The sequence below is a fragment of the Chlorocebus sabaeus genome, chromosome 20 (assembly GCF_047675955.1).
Source record: "Chlorocebus sabaeus isolate Y175 chromosome 20, mChlSab1.0.hap1, whole genome shotgun sequence".
NCBI classification, from domain to species: Eukaryota; Metazoa; Chordata; class Mammalia; order Primates; family Cercopithecidae; genus Chlorocebus; species Chlorocebus sabaeus.
In genome coordinates, this window is record NC_132923.1 from 121,731,516 (window position 1) to 121,748,511 (window position 16,996).

A 16,996-nucleotide genomic window follows, 5' to 3' on the forward strand; every position below is an offset into this window, starting at 1 on the left:
GGCGGTGGACATCACTTGGGGAAGGATGGCAGGAAAGGGCTGGACAGGGCCCCGCTGCCCACCGCCTGGCGCATGCAAACACACTTAAAGCACTTCTCAGACGCTTCTCAGAGAATCAAGATGAAGCGCTCGTTTCCTTCCCTAGGAAGGCGCCAAGTCTTCCTCCCACCCCTCTCTCTCCAGAGCCCCCTGGGACCCTCAGGCTGTTCTGCGTGGGTGCTAAGGAGCGGTGTCTCCAACCCCCAGAGCCTTCCCTGCCCAGAATCCCACGGCATGCCCGGCAGGGGGTGGGCGTGTGAGGTAGATTGGCACAGCTGCCCCCACACCCTGCCTGGCTGGCCCCAGAGATCTGGGGGTCTCCAAGTCAGCATGGGGTGCTGGGGGCCTAGGTCCCTTCACCAGAACAGAAGCTCCCCACACCCTCTCCCATTTCAGTAGATGGAAGAGGCAGAGGCAGAGGAAGAGCCCCTGTGGAGGGGTCCCCTCATGCCTCCAACAAGCCCCTTGGGTCCCACTCTGTAGGGGCAGCCCTGATTCTCTCTCTTCTGCTATCTCCCAGTCTGGGAAGGGGCTGGCAGGGGGCCCCGGGGGCGGTGCGGCCTGCTGGAGGAGGGCAGGGGTTCCCAGGTCTGGGGGACGGGGATGGTAGAGGGCAGGCACATGGGTCCAGGAGGGACCTAGGGCCAGGAGCTGGGCCAGGGGCAGTGCTGGAGCAGGTAGCGGGGCAGTCAGGGGTGCAAGACAGCCCAGGGATTGCCAGGGAGGGCCGGGCCAGTCAGGGAGCCGGTGTCGCGGCCTCGCAAAGAGCAGAAGGGAGCGGGGAGGGGCCGGTCCACCTCCGTGAGACCCCTGAACTTGCTCCATTCACAGACATTTTTAGGTTTTTAGTAGTGGTCCCGTCAGACAGAGGCAACGATTCAGGCTCGGCCTCCCATGCGCCACCCTCGCCCACCGCGCTGGGGCCAGAGCAGGGCGGTCGGTGCAGCCCCCGCTACTTAAACGTGGACTGCAGCTCCTTGAAGGCCGCTTTCCGCTGCTTCATCTCCTCCGTCTGCTTCTTCCGTTCCTCCTGCTCCGCCTTGATCTCCTCCTGGAAGCGGCTGGAGACGTTGATGGCCTGGACCTGTGGGGGATGGGGGTGAAGGCTCAGGGCTGGATGGTGTTTGTTGGGGGGTCTCCGTCCTACAGCTGCTTTTTCTTTTCTTCTTTTTTTTTTTTTTTGAGACGGAATCTCACTCTGTCGCCCAGGCTGCAGTGCAACGGCGCATTCTTGGCTCACTGCAACCTCCGAGGGGTGCAGGAGGCACGGCCAAGTGGCAGGAGGCGGCCTGGGTGTGTTCAGGGAAGTGTGGCGCAGTGCTGCAGGGAGTGGCGGACACTGGCTGGGCGATAGGAAAGGCGGGAACAAGCATCGGGCGATACAGATGCCTCCCCTCCGCCCTGCACACTCAGGTTCTCTTTTTTCTACCACCACAACCTGGCAGAGACAAGGATGGGGTTGGAGGCAAGTCCCTCTTGACCGGCTTCTGTGTAGTAAGAGCCTAGGTGGCCTCTCTGCCTGTTCCCTGGCTGGGAAGGCACCACTGGTTCCTGGAGCACACAGCCTGGCGAAAGAGAGCGAGGCGCTGTTTGCCCAGCTGGGCTCTCTTATCAACCAAACACCTGCCCTACTGGTCTCTGGGAACAGCGTGGGAAGAAGACAAGATGGGGGCTGGGGAGAGTGATCCCTGTGTTGGTAAAATGGGCTTTTCTTTTCTTTGGGACGGGTGTCACTGTTGCCCAGGCGCGATCACAGCTTACTGCAGCCTCTACCTCCTAAGGTGGTCTCAAGCGATCCTCCCACCTCAGCCTTCCAATTAGCTGGGACTGCAGGTACATGCCACCATGCCCGGCCAACTTTTGTAATTTTTTGTAGAGATGTGGTGCATGTTGTTCAGGCTGCTTTCGAACACCTGGGCTCAAGCAATCCTCCCACACCAGCCTCCTAGAGTGCTGGGATTACAGGCGTGCACCTCTGTACCCAGCCACAATGGGTTTTTCTGCACCTAAAGCCACCTTCTGCAGCCCTTAAGGCCTTGAACTGGCTGGGTGACAGTGCTGGTGACAGCAGCAAAACACAGGGGCCCGTGTCCCAGAACTCTATGTCCTGGACACTTGAGCTTCTGAGTGAACGTCTCATTTGTGCACCTTTTCCAGGCTCCCCAGCTCCCTTCACCTTCTCTAGGTAAGTGTGTTTTGAACACCTTAAATAGCAACGACGTACTGAAATGTGTTTTTATGCTGCAAACTGCTTACTAATACTTTTAAAAACCTCATTTTAAAACCAAGGCTCAGAGAAGTTAAGTGACCCACCCACAATCACACAGCAGTAAGGAGCTGGGTCTCCAGACTAGGTCTCCTGGGTTCATAAACTTGCACCATTTGCTGTGCCCAGTCCCTCCCCCACGTCCTGGGCGCCACTGCAGAACACAGACGATGCCTGGAGTGTGAGGGGAGCATTTCTGCGAGGGATAGAAGTACTTCACAAGCCAGTGACTCTTAGTGGTTGTGTCCCTAGAATTGGCGTGCTCTTGGTCTCAAACTCCAACAATGAAATCGTGGACCCTTGTGGTGTTACAGTTCTTAAACACGGCGTGGCCGGAGTGTGTTCTTTCAGATGTTCATTATGTGTGTGGAGGTTCTTCCTTTCGGTAGGTTTGGGTTGTTGTCTTCAAGAGTGAAACTGCAGAGCTGCGGGATGACTGTTACAGTTCTTAAACGCACTGTGTCTGAAATGCACGGTGTCTGGAGTTGTTCATTCTTCCTGGTGTGTTCATGATCTTGGCGTCAGAAGTAAAGCTGCAGACCTCCACAATAAGTTTAACGGCTCAAAAACACAGCATTCAACCAGAATCATCAACATTTATTGCAGAGTAAAAAAATAACTCTTCCACGGTTAAAGAGTAGATTTGATGTCGGTTGTTACTGGTAGCTCAGGCAGCCTGCTTTTATTCCCTTATCTGACCCCACCCACATCTTGCTGATTGGTCTATTTTACAGAGAGCTGATTGGTCCATTTTACAGAGAGCTGATTGGTCCATTTTGACAGAGTTCTGATTGGTGCGTTTACAATCCTTGAGCTAGACAGAGTCACAGAGTGCTAGTCCTCCAAGCCTGCACTAGGTTAGCTAGATACAGAGTACCAATTGGTGTATTCACAAACCCTGAGCTAGACACAGAGTGCTGATTGGTGTATTTACAAACCCTGAGCTAGACACAGAGTGCTGATTGGTGCTTTTACAATCCTTGAGTCAGACACAGAGTCACAGAGTGCTAGTCCTCCAAGTCTCCACTAGCTTAGCTAGGATACAGAGTGCTGATTGGTGCACATACAATCCTCCCGCTAGATATAAAAGTTCTCCAAGTTCACATCCTGTTCAGGAGTCCAGCTGGCTTCACTCAGTGGGTCCTGCATTGGGGCTGCAGGCAGAGCTGCCCACCAGTCCTGAGCTGCGCTTGCATTCGTCAGCCCTTCCGCTGTCAATGGAACCGGGCGGCTTGGAGCAGGGGGCGGCACCCGTTGGGGAGGCTCAGGCCGCGCGGGAGCCCACTGCAGCTGGGGGAGCTCAGACTTGACGGGCTGCAGGTCCCGAGCCCTGCCTCGCGGGGAGGCAGCTACACCCGGCGAGAATTTCAGTGCAGCGCCGGCTGACTGGCACTGCTGGGGGATCTGGCGCAACCTCCGCAGCTGCTGGCCCGGGTGCCAAGCCCCTCACTGCCCTGGGCCGGCGGTGCCGGCTGGCGGGCCGCTCCGTGTGCGGGGCCGCGGAGCCCGCGCCCGCGCCTGCGCCTGCTGCAACTCGCACCGGCCCGCGAGCGCCACACGCAGCCAGGCTCGGTTCCCGCCCGCGCCTCTCCCTCCACACTGCCCGCAAGCAGAGGGAGGCGACTCCGGCCTCAGCCAGCCCAGTGAGGGGCTCCCACGGTGCTGTGGCGGGCTGAAGGGCTCCTCAAGTGCCGCCAGAGTGGACGCCGAGGCTGAGGAGGCGCTGACAGTGAGGGCTGTTAGCACATTGTCACCTCTCAGTTGGAAGTGACGCAGCACAGAAAAGATGGGTCTTGGGATTCCTGGAGGGAACACAGGGTCCTGGGACCTTCTGTCCCACTGATGGGTGAGGGCTGGGGTGGAGGTGGATGGGCCAGTGGCCCCTGTGGGCAATGGCCACCTCTGTGGCAGTAGAAGGTGTGGGACTCAGAGGGTCAGGCAGGCCAAAGCTTCTGCAGTCCAGCCTCTATCTGGAGCTGGAGGGGCACAGCGGAGGCCCTTCCTGTCATCTCTGGACTTTGTTTGCTGCCTGGTGGAGGGCTGGGTAGGTGCCACATGACCGCAGCACTGTGCAGGGGCACCCGGTGAGGGACTCAGTCTTTCCTGAGCCAAGCCACGAGGACTCCCCTCCTCAGTGCCCCCCACGAAAGGAAAGCCCCTGCCGCTTTCTGACCTTGGGCTCCCAGGAAGGTCAGCGATGACAATCGGGCTCTGGAGAGAAATTGCCTGGGCTCCTTAGCCACAAAACGCAGCATCTCTTAAGCTGGGGTGCATGTGCCCCCCAGGGGACATCTGGCAATGTCTACAGATGTTTTTGGTTGTCATACCTGGGGCGGGGGGTGCCGGTGGCATCTGGTGGGTGGAGGCCAGGGAAGCTCCATAGCGCACAGGGTGGCCCCACCACAAAGAATGACCTGGCCGGCCGGGCGCGGTGGCTCACGCCTGTAATCTCAGCACTTTGGGAGGCTGAGGCGGGCAGATCATGAGGTCAGGAGATCAAGACCATCCGGGCCAACATGGTGAAACCCCGTCTCTATTACAAATACACAAATTAGCTGGGCATGGTGGCAAGCACCTGCAATCCCTGCTACTTGGGAGGCTGAGGCAGGAGAATGGCTTAAACACAGGAGGAGGAGGTTGCAGTGAGCTGAAATCGTGCCACTGCACTCCAGCCTGGGCGACAAAGCGAGACTCCGTCTCAAAACAAAACAAAACAACAAAAAAAACCTGGCTCCAAGTGCCAGTGGTGCTGAGGCTGAGAACCCTGCTGTACGGGGGACTCTGTCATGGACCACTGTGAGGAATGATTGAACCCATCCCTGTCAAAGCACTCAGCACACCTCCGAGAGCACAGAGCTAGCTGCATAAATGGCAGTCGCCGCCACTAAAACAAGATTGAATCACCTCCACTAAACTCCTGACGGGGCAGCACTTTCTCTTTACAACCCCAGTGCTCAGCAATCCTCCAGGTCCGTATTAGGTCAGAAGGGCTGTTATTCGTGGGGCCACCAGCCCCCTAACCAGCAGGTCAGGGGTTCACGTCCCAGCCCCTGGGTCCCACGTGTCTCTCTCTCAGCCCCAGGTTTACCTTTTGTTCAAGTGCATTGGTTTCTTCTGCAGCCAGGGGCAGCTCAGTTTCAGAGGAAGTGCAGATAAAGTGTCCAAACTTGGATGGAAATGTGGGCTGTGGATCCCTCTGTCTTTGGCAGCTCCCAGGCCTGGCTGGGCCACAGCTCAAACCACGATTTGAATGGCCGCCTCTATCAATCAAGGGCCAATCAATTACTGAGGCTGGGCTCCATCCAGGGCAAGCTCGGGCCCCCAGGGGGACAATATAGGGGCTGGCTGTGGTGCCAAAGAGTCCATCACCAAGGAGGTGACTGGGGCTGCGAGAGGCCAGGTGCTGGGGTGGGAGGTGAAGCCCCCAGAGGTAGCCGTGGAGGAGGCCGTTCCCAAGAGACTTCTGGAGAATGGTCATCTGCCTGGTGCCCTGGGCTCTGATGTGGTCTAGTGCAGGTGATCAGCCAGGTTCCAGGGTCAACCTGATTGAAGATGGCCTTGAGGGTTTGTGGTTACATCAACTGTGCTGAGACTGACCTGGGTCCAAACCCCAGCTCTGCCACCTGCTGGCAGAATAACCCTGGTTAAGTCATCTAACCTCATAGACCTCAGTTTCCTCATCTACATCATGGAGATCAAAGAACTCATCTCAGGATGGAGGCAAGGATTAAAAGAGATGATACAAACAGACTCTTAGCACAGAGCCTGGTCCACAGGAAGCACTTCATACACGCCTACTATGATACTAAAAACCAGTTATTATTATTCCTAACATCCACCTTTAAGATTATTAAAGAGTAAATGAGGCTGGACGCCATGGCTCACGCCTATAATGCCAGCATTTTGGGAGGCTGAGTTGGGAGGATCACTTGAGCCCAGGAGTTTGAGACCAGCTTGGGCAAGATAGGCAGACCACATCTCTATAAAAAAAATAAAGGGTCAGGCATGGTGGCTCACACCTGTAATCCCAGCACTTTGGGAGGCTAAGGCAGGTGGATCACCTGAGGTCAGAAGTTTGAGACCAGCCTGGACAACATGGTGAAGCCCATATCTACTAAAAAAAACCAAAAGAATTAGCTGGGTGTGGTGGTGTGTGCCTGTAATCCCAGCTACTTGGGAGGCTGAGGCAGGAGAATTGCTTGAACCCAGGAGGTGGAGGTTGCAGTGAGCCAAGAACGTGCCACTGCACTCCAGCCTGGGCATCAGAGTGAGACTTCATCTCAAAAAGAAGAGGATAACTGGGAATGAAGTTTGGATTAAGCAAACAGGACTGCCTTCTGTACTTGGGTACCTTCTAGTCAAATTTTAAGACCAAGCTTGCGCATCATCACCTCCAGGAAGCCATCCTGGATTTCTCCCGCCAGCTGACACTAGTTTAAGTGTCCCGTTTCTCTGCTTCCGGTCCATATTTCTGTTTTCAAATGTATACTAGGGAATTTAATGATCTATTTACTGGTCTGTCTCCTGCACAGCTGGGGTCCCCCCATCCTAGATTCCCAGGTCTGGGTGGTGGTGGGCTCCCTGTAGCCCCCACTGCTTGTCGAGTAAGTCAAGTCTTTCCTGAGACTTGCCTTGGCATCACTGGGGTGTGGGAGTCACACCATGGTCCCCACTCCCAGGGGACAAAGTCTGGTGGAGAAAAAGGAGAACTCTTGGGCCAGTCTGAGCAGCTGCAGCTGAGGGCTCTCCAGCAAGGGTCCAGGGGCTGAGCTGGGGGCACCTCCACAGAACAGGACATTCTCAGGAGCACGCCAGGCCAGAGGCCCCTATCACCAGGGTCTGATCCCCCTGGCATGTCCCTCCCTGGACACTGGGTCCCTCTCATCTCTGGCCACCCCCATCATCAGGGTCTGATCCCCCTGCCATGTCCCTCCCTGGACACTGGGTCTGTTTCATCTCGGGCTCCTCTTGGCCTCTTGTCAGCCTCGGGAGAACTCTCTTCTGCTGGATCAGGCATTGCCAGCTGTCCCAACTCCTTCCTCTCTCTGGGCCTCAGTTTCCCCACCTGTCTAATGCAATGAAAGCATATCCAGCTCTGACCACTGTGATTCTGTGTGGAAACCATTGCCTTCAAACGTGTGTCTCCTGAGGGTGATGCTGGGGTCTCCTCCTCTTCCTTTACCCTCATCATGCCCGGCACAGGGCTGGACACAGGGGCCGGCTCACTAAACACGTCTCAAAGCAGAGAGCCCCTGCCAACAGCAGACGCGGGGTCTGTGCTGCGGGGTGGGTTGGGGGGGTCCTGGCTAGGGAGCCCCTTCCCCAGGAGTGACTGTCCCTGAGCTTTGGCCATCCTCCTGTGGCTTGTTCTCTCTGGCCTGGGGGAGGCTGCTCTTGGGGAGACCCTGCCTTCCACCTGCAGCTGGGGACCATGAGGACCTGCCAGGCCCCTCGGTGGAGGTAGGATCAGAGAAGCGAGTGATTTCATCAGCGTCTCACCTGTTCACAGCTTGTGAGATGGAGTGGGGAAGGTGTCTGATGTCCTTAACTCCCATCCCCTCCAGCTTCACACAAGACTCCCTGGGCTCTCCGCCCCCAGCCCCCTGCCTGCCATTCATGCCCCAGGAGGCTCCTTCCTTGGTCCTCTCTCTGGGCCTCCGTTTCCCCACCTGTCTAATGCAGAGTGGGGGAAACTGACTGGGTGGGGTCTCTCTTTGGCTGCATAGTGTGGAAAGGGGCAGCACCAGAGAGCTGGGAAGCAACAGTTAGAGGCCGCGCAAATCAAGGATCCAAGCGGCCCCGGGAGAAGGAAGTTTATTGCTCTTGCAGGGACTCCCTGTCGCCGCTCCCAGCAACAGGTCACAGCTGCATTTTCTGGAGGAGCAGAGAACAGTGTGAGGGACTCAGGGCTGTGCCACCTTCCGGGGCAGCACAAGGCTTTGTCTGGAGGGTGGGTCCATGGGGGCATGGCCAGCAGCCTTCACATGCCATCCTTATCCCTGTCCAAAGGGTCTGAGCCCCTCAGCATTTCAGGCCATTGTGCAAAGGGGTCTTGGAACACACCCTGTCCCCAGTGGGGAAGCCCCCAGCCCAGGGTGACCCTCTGTTCCCCTACTGTTAAGATGATAATGGCCATCCACACCATCCCTCTCCTCGGCTGGGCCACAGCCTCAGAGGGTCAGGTTTTGGGGAGACTGGTGTGGGGCCTGGATGGGGACATAAGTGCTTGATGAAGGCAGTGGATGGATGGATGGAGGAGTCGATGACTGTTTTCCTTATTGGGACCCAACTCAAGGCCTGCTACTGGAAGCACTCAACCACTATTTCTTGAATGAGAGAGTGAATGTGTGAATAAGGGCATGAATGAATCACTGAACGAGCAAATGAGAGAGTGACTAAATGCATGAATGAATGAGTGACTAAATGCATGAATGAGTGAATAAATGCAAGCATGAGTGACTAAAGGCATGAATGAGTGAATAAATGCAAGAATGAATGAATAAGTGAATAAATGAATAAATGTGTGAATGAGTGAAAAATGCATTAATGAGTGAATAAATGCATGAATGAGTGAATAAATGCATGAATGAATGAGTGAATAAATGCATGAATGAGTGAGTGACTAAATGCATGAGTGAGTGACTAAATGCATGAATGAGTGAATAAGGGCAGGAATGAGTGAATGAATAAGGGCAGGAATGAGTGAATGAATAAGTGAATAAATGAATGAATGAATAAATGCATGAATGAGTGAGGGGGTGGGCGAGTGAGGGCGAGGGGCTGACAGGTGCAGGGACAGCTGTGGAGGCGGCACCCACCTCGTTGATCCAGTCGATGTAGGCGGACACCCGGGTGCAGACTACCGGCTTCTTGCGGGTGTTGCAGCCCTGCGAGGAGCCAAAGCTGACGATGCCAAACACCACCCAGCAACCGTTCTCCAGCTGGCAGTTCAGTGGACCACCGGAGTCCCCCTGCACCAGACTGGGAGGGCATCAGCCACCAGGCCCCCGAGAGGCAGGCTTGGGAAGTAGGGCTGGGTTGGGGTGGGGGAGGAGGGTTGGTTTCTCAGCCTTAGTTAGTAGACAGCTTTGGCCTCAGCCTGCCTATGGTGAGGGAGGCAGAGGAAGTGTGGTTTGGGGCTGCCTTGGCCTTGTTCTAGGAGGCCCCGGGGTGTCGGACTAGCTCTTGGTTTGCTGTGTGATCTTGGGATGATGTTACTCCTCTCCGTGCCTCAGTTTCCCTAGCTGTTCAGGTCTCCTTGTCTAAGACTCTGTGAGCTACTCAGAGCAGTGAGGATGCTGGCAGCTGTGCCAGAGGCCTGGGAAGGTGAGGAAGGAGGGCGAGAATGGGGAAAGGGTTGTGTGTGTGAAAACAGGACATTCCCTGATTATCTTAGATGTTTTATGGTTCTGGTCTCCCTGGACTCGTGGAGCAAATGGCATGGAGGAACATGTGTAGAGACTTCAGTGAAGCCTCTTCTGCATCCTTTAAACTCATTTAATCCTAACCCTGTGAAGTGATTACTGTGACTCCATTTTATAGATGGAAAAACTGAGGTCAGAGGTTCAACGGCCTTCCCAAGGTTCCGCAGCTCATAAATGGTGGGACCGGGGCTTGAACTCAGATACTCATGCTCAATGTTCATGCTCTCACCACAGTGCTGGAGGGGTGATGGACTTACCCTGAGCCTGCTGGGCCCAGCCAGGGCTCGCTCAGTCTCCTCCCCGGGGAACGGTTTAGTCCATTGCACCCCCCTTTGCCCATGTCCACTTGGCCACTTGGAGTAGGGACAAGGTGCAGAACCTAGCCACTCACACTGCAGGCTGAGATGACGCCGTCGCCCCCAGCACACACCATGGTTTTCTGCACCGTGGTGCCCCACCAGTCAGAGCTGGAGCACGTGTCGTGATCCACTACGCGCTGCAGGCCCTGCTGCAGCTCATTAGCAATGGGGCCGTTGGCTGGGGAGAGAATGAGCAGTGACCAGGGAGGCAGCCGGGCAGCCCAGCCCAGCTCAGCCCCGCCCCTCCCCAGGTCTTCAGGGAGCAGAGGCCTGGGATGGGACCCAGGGGAGCGCCAGTTGAGACGCTGTGCAGACCACACACCTGCCCTTCATCACGAGGCAAGCCCAGGTCCCAGAGGGCCAGGAGCAGGCTGCTGGCAGAAGGAAGCTACAACGTTAAGTTGTCTTTAAATTGGATTGAAATTAAATTGGATAAAATGGGGGTTTAGTTGTCAATGTGTCTTTGCTGTCACACATTAAAAAGACTTTCTTCAAGATTTTCTTTTTTTCTTTCCTTTTTTTTTTTTTTTTTTTGATACAAGGTCTCACTCTGTTGCTCAGGCTGCAGTGGTAAGATCACAGCTCACTGCAGCCTCAAACCCCTGGGCTCAAGTGATCCTCTTGCCTCAGCCTCCTGAGTAGTTTGGGACTACAGGTACACACCACCATACACTGCTATTTTAAAAAATTGGTTTTTTGTAGAGGCAGGGTCTCACTATGTTGCCCAGGCTGATCTTGAACTCCTGGCCTCAAGCGATTGTTCTTCCTTGGCTTCCTAAAATGCGGCATTACAGGCGTGAGCTGCCACACCTGGCCTCTCTCCCAGGCTTTTCTAAATAGTGATCTGCACTTTCTTCTAAGTATCCCACAGTTTCATGATTTGCATTTACCTTTTAATTCAGCTGGGATCTATGTGGGCACATGGTATACCGTAGATGTCACCCCCCAACCCTAAATGGTTTATTTTCCTTTATCTACACGACAGTGTGAGCCAAGTGCTGTTCTGAGCACTTGACACATTCTAATTCCTCTAAACCTCACCACATCCCTCAGAGACCCTTGTTAGTGTGTGTCACATGGTATGTGCTTAATAAATATGAGCTGTTATTGCTACAAAGTTTACAAAGACATGAAAATGTGAAGGCAGAAAGGGAAAGTGGTAGTATGCTGCTTCCTTCAGGAAGGCTCTCGGGATTTACCAGGGACGATACTCACTCCAGAGGCGGCCCCAGCCAGTGACATAGCAGGGGTAGTCGTTGGGGAGCAGGGAGTCCTTCTCTGGCAGGCAGGCCACCTGGATGGTGTCACTCAGCTCCACGTGCTCTGCAAGCTTGATGAGGGCAATGTCGTTGCTGGAATCCAAAGTGGAGAGGGTGAGTGGGCAGGAGCACCCTGGCCCCACAAGTCCAGGTTAAGGGGCTCGGGCTGTGAGTTGGGAGTCAGGCCCAGGGTGCTCAGGGGTCCTGCACAAACTTCCTGACTGCCAGCTGCTGCTTGATCTTCGGGGATGTCGGGATGAACGATTCACCATCTAACATGATCACCCGCCCTGTTGACGGCTTCTTTTTGCATGTCATCACGTTGGGAAAGGGTTAACAGAGGGAGGTGGGGGTAGAAGTGTTCGAAACCACTGCTGGCTTTGTGCCCATTGAAACAGAGGCTATAGCAAGTTGCGAACTCTAATGCCAAAGATGGCACTTGCAGATGCCAGTTTTAATATTTTCAAGTTACAGGCATAAAAGCTGGCCGCCTCAGACACACCTGGTTTGATTCCTGGTTCTGCCACAACGTGGGCTGTGTGACCTGGGACACATTTCTTAACCTCTCTGAACCTCGGTTTTTTGTCCAGGGCTGTTGTGAGGATTGCATAACAGATGACATATAAAGTGTCTATTGCCATGTGGGCATACAGTAGGCACTCAATAAAGGTGAGCCCTGGCCCAGCCTCTGGAGAGACACTGTGGGGGGCCTTCCTGTGGACCTTCCTGGGAGTCTTGGCGAATGAGGGGGATCCGAGGGGTATTTGTCTCCAGTTAGCATTTTGCCATTTTGTGTAAGAGAGTCATTCGCTGGCTGGCCAGGGTGAGGGTGGGGTGTCCGGTGTGGGATGCGACAGGCTCTGCGGCTCTGTCTTGGGGACCCCTCCTTCCACACTGCCCCCAGCGGCTGTGGGATGGGCAGTTTGTCACTCACATTGCCAGGTCATAGCTCCAATTCTTGTGGACATAGATGGTGTCCACACCCACAAACAGGGATCCTTCCTCATCTTCCACCTCCAGGTTGTGCTTTCCCAGGGCCACACGGTAGATCTGGTTGCTGCTGGGCAGAGGAAGGGGACCAGGTCAGGGTGGCCCCTGGTCCTGCCAGCCAGTGGAATAGAGAGGGAGCTTGGGGCTTTAGTGGGACCCATTTGAGGGGAAGAGAATGTCCCCATTGTCCTTTCCCAGGATGACGGGGAAGGGCTTAGGACTTGGGGTCAAGGGACTTGGGTTCATGTTGTGAGCTTGCTGCTCCTGGCTGTGTAGCCTCCTGCCTCAGTTCCCTCATCTGTAAGGGGGAGGCAATACTGGAACATACTCCCAGGGTGGCTGTGAGAATAAACTCATCCAAGCCTCCACCACTCTTGCCTGCACAATTGCGGCATCCACCTAACTGCCCCTCACTTGTACGCTGGCCTACTCCTGTCTATTCCGAACCCAGCAGTGTGGGTTTAAAAATATCTCAGGCCAGGTGCAATGGCTCACGCCTGTAATCCCAGCACTTTGGGAAGCTGAGACTTGAGGATTGCTTGAGGCCAGGAGTTTGAGACCAGCCTGGGCCACATGGCAAATCCCCATCTCTACAAAAACAGAAAACTTGTGGTGAGGTTTGGGCTTCTAAGTTAAAAAACAAGCAAACAAACAAACAAAAACAAGATGAAAAATTAGCTGGGAATGCCTGGTGGCGTGTGCTTATGGACCCAGGAGGGATCTATAAACTACTCGGGAGGCTGAGGTGGGAGGATCGCTTGAGCTCAGGAGGTCCAGGCTACAGTGAGCCATGATGGCGCCACTAAATGAGACTCTGTCTCTACCAAAAAAAAAAAAAAAATTATATATGAAATATAGAAAATGAAATATATGGCAATATATATTTTTTATAAACTATATTAAAAATATTTTATGGAATATATAGAAATATGTCAGCCCACAACTCTCCTTTGCTCAGAAACCCTTCCAAGAGCTCCCTCTTACTCAGGGTCCAAGCCAAAGTCCTGACAGCGACCTGCACTTATTTCCTGTCTAGCTCCCCTCCTCCCACTCTGCTCTAGCACACACTGCCCCTGCCACACCGGCTTCCTCGTTACTTCTCAACCATACCGACAGGTCTCTTCTCCAAGCCTCTGCGTGGCTGTTCCCTCCACCTGGAACACCCCTCCCCTAGATCCATGATTTCCTCCCTCACTTCCTTCAGGCCTTTGCCCAGATAACCCCCTTTTAGCTCTCTGAAATGTCTCAAATATTTGCCAAATATCCCCCCTTTGAGCTCTTCGCCTCACCATTCCTTTAAAAATAGAACCCCTCATTCTGGTTTTCCTCTTCTGACCTTATTTTTATTTGTTATTTTTTTGAGATGGAGTCTTGCTCTGTTGCCCAGGCTGGATACATGGGCGCCATCTCGGCTCACTGCAACCTCCACCTCCTGGGATCAAGTGATTCTCCTACCTCAGCCTCCCAAATAGCTGGGATTACAGGTGCCTGCCACCACACCTGGCTAATTTTTGTATTTTAAGTAGAGACGAGGTTTTACTATCTTGGCCAGGCTGGTCTTGAACTCCTGCCACCAGCCTCGGCCTCCCAGAGTGCTGTGATTACAGGCTTGAGCCACCGCACCTGGCCAATACCTTCTTCTTATTATTATTTTTTAAAATCACCCGAGATGTAATATCTTGTTTAACTGTCTGCCGCTCTGCCTGCCACAAGAATGTAAGCTTCCCAAGAGTACAGACTTCGTCTTCACTGCTGGTTCCTGGCACATAATAGATGCACGATAAATACTTGACTGAATAAATGAGCTACTGGGTGTGAGTAGCTTCTGTAGCCCAGCGCCTGGAGTGTGAAGAAGCTGCTCAGTAAAAGCAGAGTATCAGCCTCCCGCCCCCGGGTGATGGCCAGGTCTCAGGGTATCATCCCCGCACACCTGATGCAGTGGGCGGCGGTGAGGACAAAGTTGCTGGCGATCAAGGTCCCGCCGCACGTGTGCCACCACCTGTTGTTCTCGAGGTACTGGAGGGAGATCTGCAGGAGGATGGGGATCACTGTGTGTCAACCCGTGGGTCCCTGGGACCCTCACCCCACCAGCCTCTCTATCTCTACCTCCCAGCCCCACACAGGCTTACCTGCCAGGGCCAGCTGTGGGGCTGGGCAGTCTCTCCTCCCACCACACGGGCGGATAGGCTGGGCGGGAAGCTGGGCACCCCGCAGCTGGAGGCTGCGGAGACAGGAGGCCAGGAGAGCCGGTGAGTGGGGCTGGCTGCCCACGGGGAAAGGGGTGGTTGGGTGGGCAGGTGGAAGGAGCACATATTTGGGGCTGAGCAGACACAGGGTTGATACTTTACTGTGTGACACGGGGAAGTCACCCAGTTCTCTAGGCCTCGTTTTCCCTTTCTGTGAAATGTGAAGAATCACACTAACCCGGTGAGTTTGTCCTGAGAACTGAATTAGACAACACATAGAAAAGAAAGCATTTGGCTGGGCACGGTGGTTCACACCTGTAATCCCAGCACTTTGGGAGACCAAGGGGGATGGATCCCTTGAGGTCAGGAGTTTGAGACCAGCCTAGCCAACATGGCAAAACCCTGTCCCTACTAAAAATACAAAAATTAGCCAGGTGTGGTGGCACATGCCTGTAACCCAGCCACTCAGGAGGCTGAGGCAGGAGAATCGCTTGAGCCTGGGAGACGGAGGTTGCAGTGAGCTGAGATCGTGCCATTGCACTCCAGCCTGGGTGACAAGAGCAAAACTCCATCTCAAAAACAAACAAACAAACAAGAAAATGTGGCTGGCATGTGTGCGAGTGCCTGGTATACCCGTGTTCTTCTGTCCCTTTTTAGGCCCCTGCATCATGGTGTGTGTGTGAGAGAGCATGAAGTCCACTGTTACAGCTGGGAAGATGTGTGGAGCGGTCAAGAACACGTGCTGTTCCGCGAGACAGACTTGGACTCAAATTCTGCCTCTTCCACTAACTTGCCATGTGATGTCAGGCAAGATACTAAGTTGCACTGAACCTCCATGTCCTCATTTGTAAAATGGGGCTATTAATAAACCCTACCTCTTTTTCTTTTCCTCCTTGTTTTTTTTTGTTGTTGTTGTTGTTGTTTGTTTTTATTTTTGAGATGGAATTTCACTCTTGTTGCCCAGGCTGGAGTTTGATGGCACGATGTCGGCTCACTGCAACCTCCTCCTCCTGGGTTCAAGCAGTTCTCCTGTCTCAGCCTCCTGAGTAACTGGGATTACAGGTGCCCACCACCATGCCTGGCTAATTTTTGTATTTTTTGTATTTTTAGTAGAGACGGATTTCACTATGTTGGCCTGGCTGATCTCGAACTCCTGATCTCAAGTGATCCACCCACCTCAGCCTCACAAAGTGCTGGGATTACAGGCGTGATCCACCGTGCCTGGCAATAGACACTACCACTTAAGGATCAAATTGGCTCCTACATGTAAGGGTCCCAGCACAGCACCTGGCACATAGTAAACACACAGAAAACAGGAGCTGCTATTATTACTGTTGTTGTAGTTGTTAGCTGGAAGGACTCTTCATTAAGTGCTCTCCTTTGCAAAAAAAGCCAGTGAGATTTAGAGAGGTGAAATGACTTTTCCAGGTCCTGCAGAGAAGAAGTGGCATTTAAGCCAAGTCCCTGGGCTCCTAATCTGGGAAAATGCCACCAAAATGATGGAATGGAGAATCCCCAAGGGAGAGAGGGTGCTGGGAAAGGCAGGTCCCGATGGTCCCTGGGGTGAACCCAGGATGAGGCATCTCGTGTCCCTGACGCTAATGTGCAGCTTTCCACACCTCGTTTCTAACTGGGGACATGTCAGATCATCTTCCCTGTTCTGCAGATGTGGAAACAGAGTTGCTAGGCAGGCTGTGGCTTGCCTGAAACACAGCTGGTTGGTAGCATCTGAACCCACAAAGTGTCTTACCTGGAGAGTAGAGACCCCCACCCCCATCCTGTCCTTGCCCTGGAGGCCAGCCTGAGCTCACAGCCTGCAGGCTACAGCCCCAACCCACCGCTTACCACAGGCCAAGAGTGCAGTGAGGACAGTGATGCCCAACATGGTTGGATGCTCAGGACTGGCTGACCCTCAGGATGGGCTGGGCACACTTATAAGCAAGAGCAGGTGAGTCACCTGGTCAAGGCCAAACCGCCCCTTGGAGAGAAACCTGCTCTGATAAGACCCTTTCCCCGACCTTGGGTGGTTACTGTTTAATTCGGGTGGGAGATGGGGCTTTTTTAGAAGTATGGATTTTCCAAATATCCTGAAACAGAAAATTGTGAGTTGCAGTGCTTTTTGGCATCCCCCCGCCACTCTGCTTGATGTGTGTGTTCATTCTCTCTCCCTACCTTATAATTAATTAATTAATTAATGTATTTATTTATTTGGAGATGGAGTCTTGCTCTGTCACCCAGGCTGAAGTGCAGTGGCGCAGTCTCAGCTCACTACAACCTCCATTTCCCGGGCTCAAGCAATTCTCATGCCTTAGCCCCAGTGCAGCTGGGACTACAGGCACCTGCCACCACGCAGGGCTAATTTTTTTTTTTTTTTTTTTTTGAGTCGGAGTCTCGCTCTGTCGCCCAGGCTGGAGTGCAGTGGCCGGATCTCAGCTCACTGCAAGCTCCGCCTCGCGGGTTCATGCCATTCTTC

General features: G+C 53.9%; 1 protein-coding gene across 1 annotated transcript; it reads right to left on the minus strand.

Moving 5' to 3' along the window:
* Nucleotides 1–991: 991 nt before the first annotated feature.
* Nucleotides 992–16,408, minus strand: LOC103225977 (uncharacterized). The gene is made up of 10 exons (XM_073008029.1): nt 16,369–16,408; nt 14,467–14,558; nt 14,268–14,365; nt 12,282–12,407; nt 11,304–11,440; nt 10,121–10,266; nt 8,949–9,276; nt 5,592–5,812; nt 3,410–3,727; nt 992–1,123 (listed from the first exon to the last, which is right to left on the minus strand). Exons 1-10 carry the CDS (start codon nt 16,406–16,408, stop codon nt 992–994), a joined length of 1,638 nt encoding a protein of 545 aa, XP_072864130.1.
* Nucleotides 16,409–16,996: the final 588 nt, after the last annotated feature.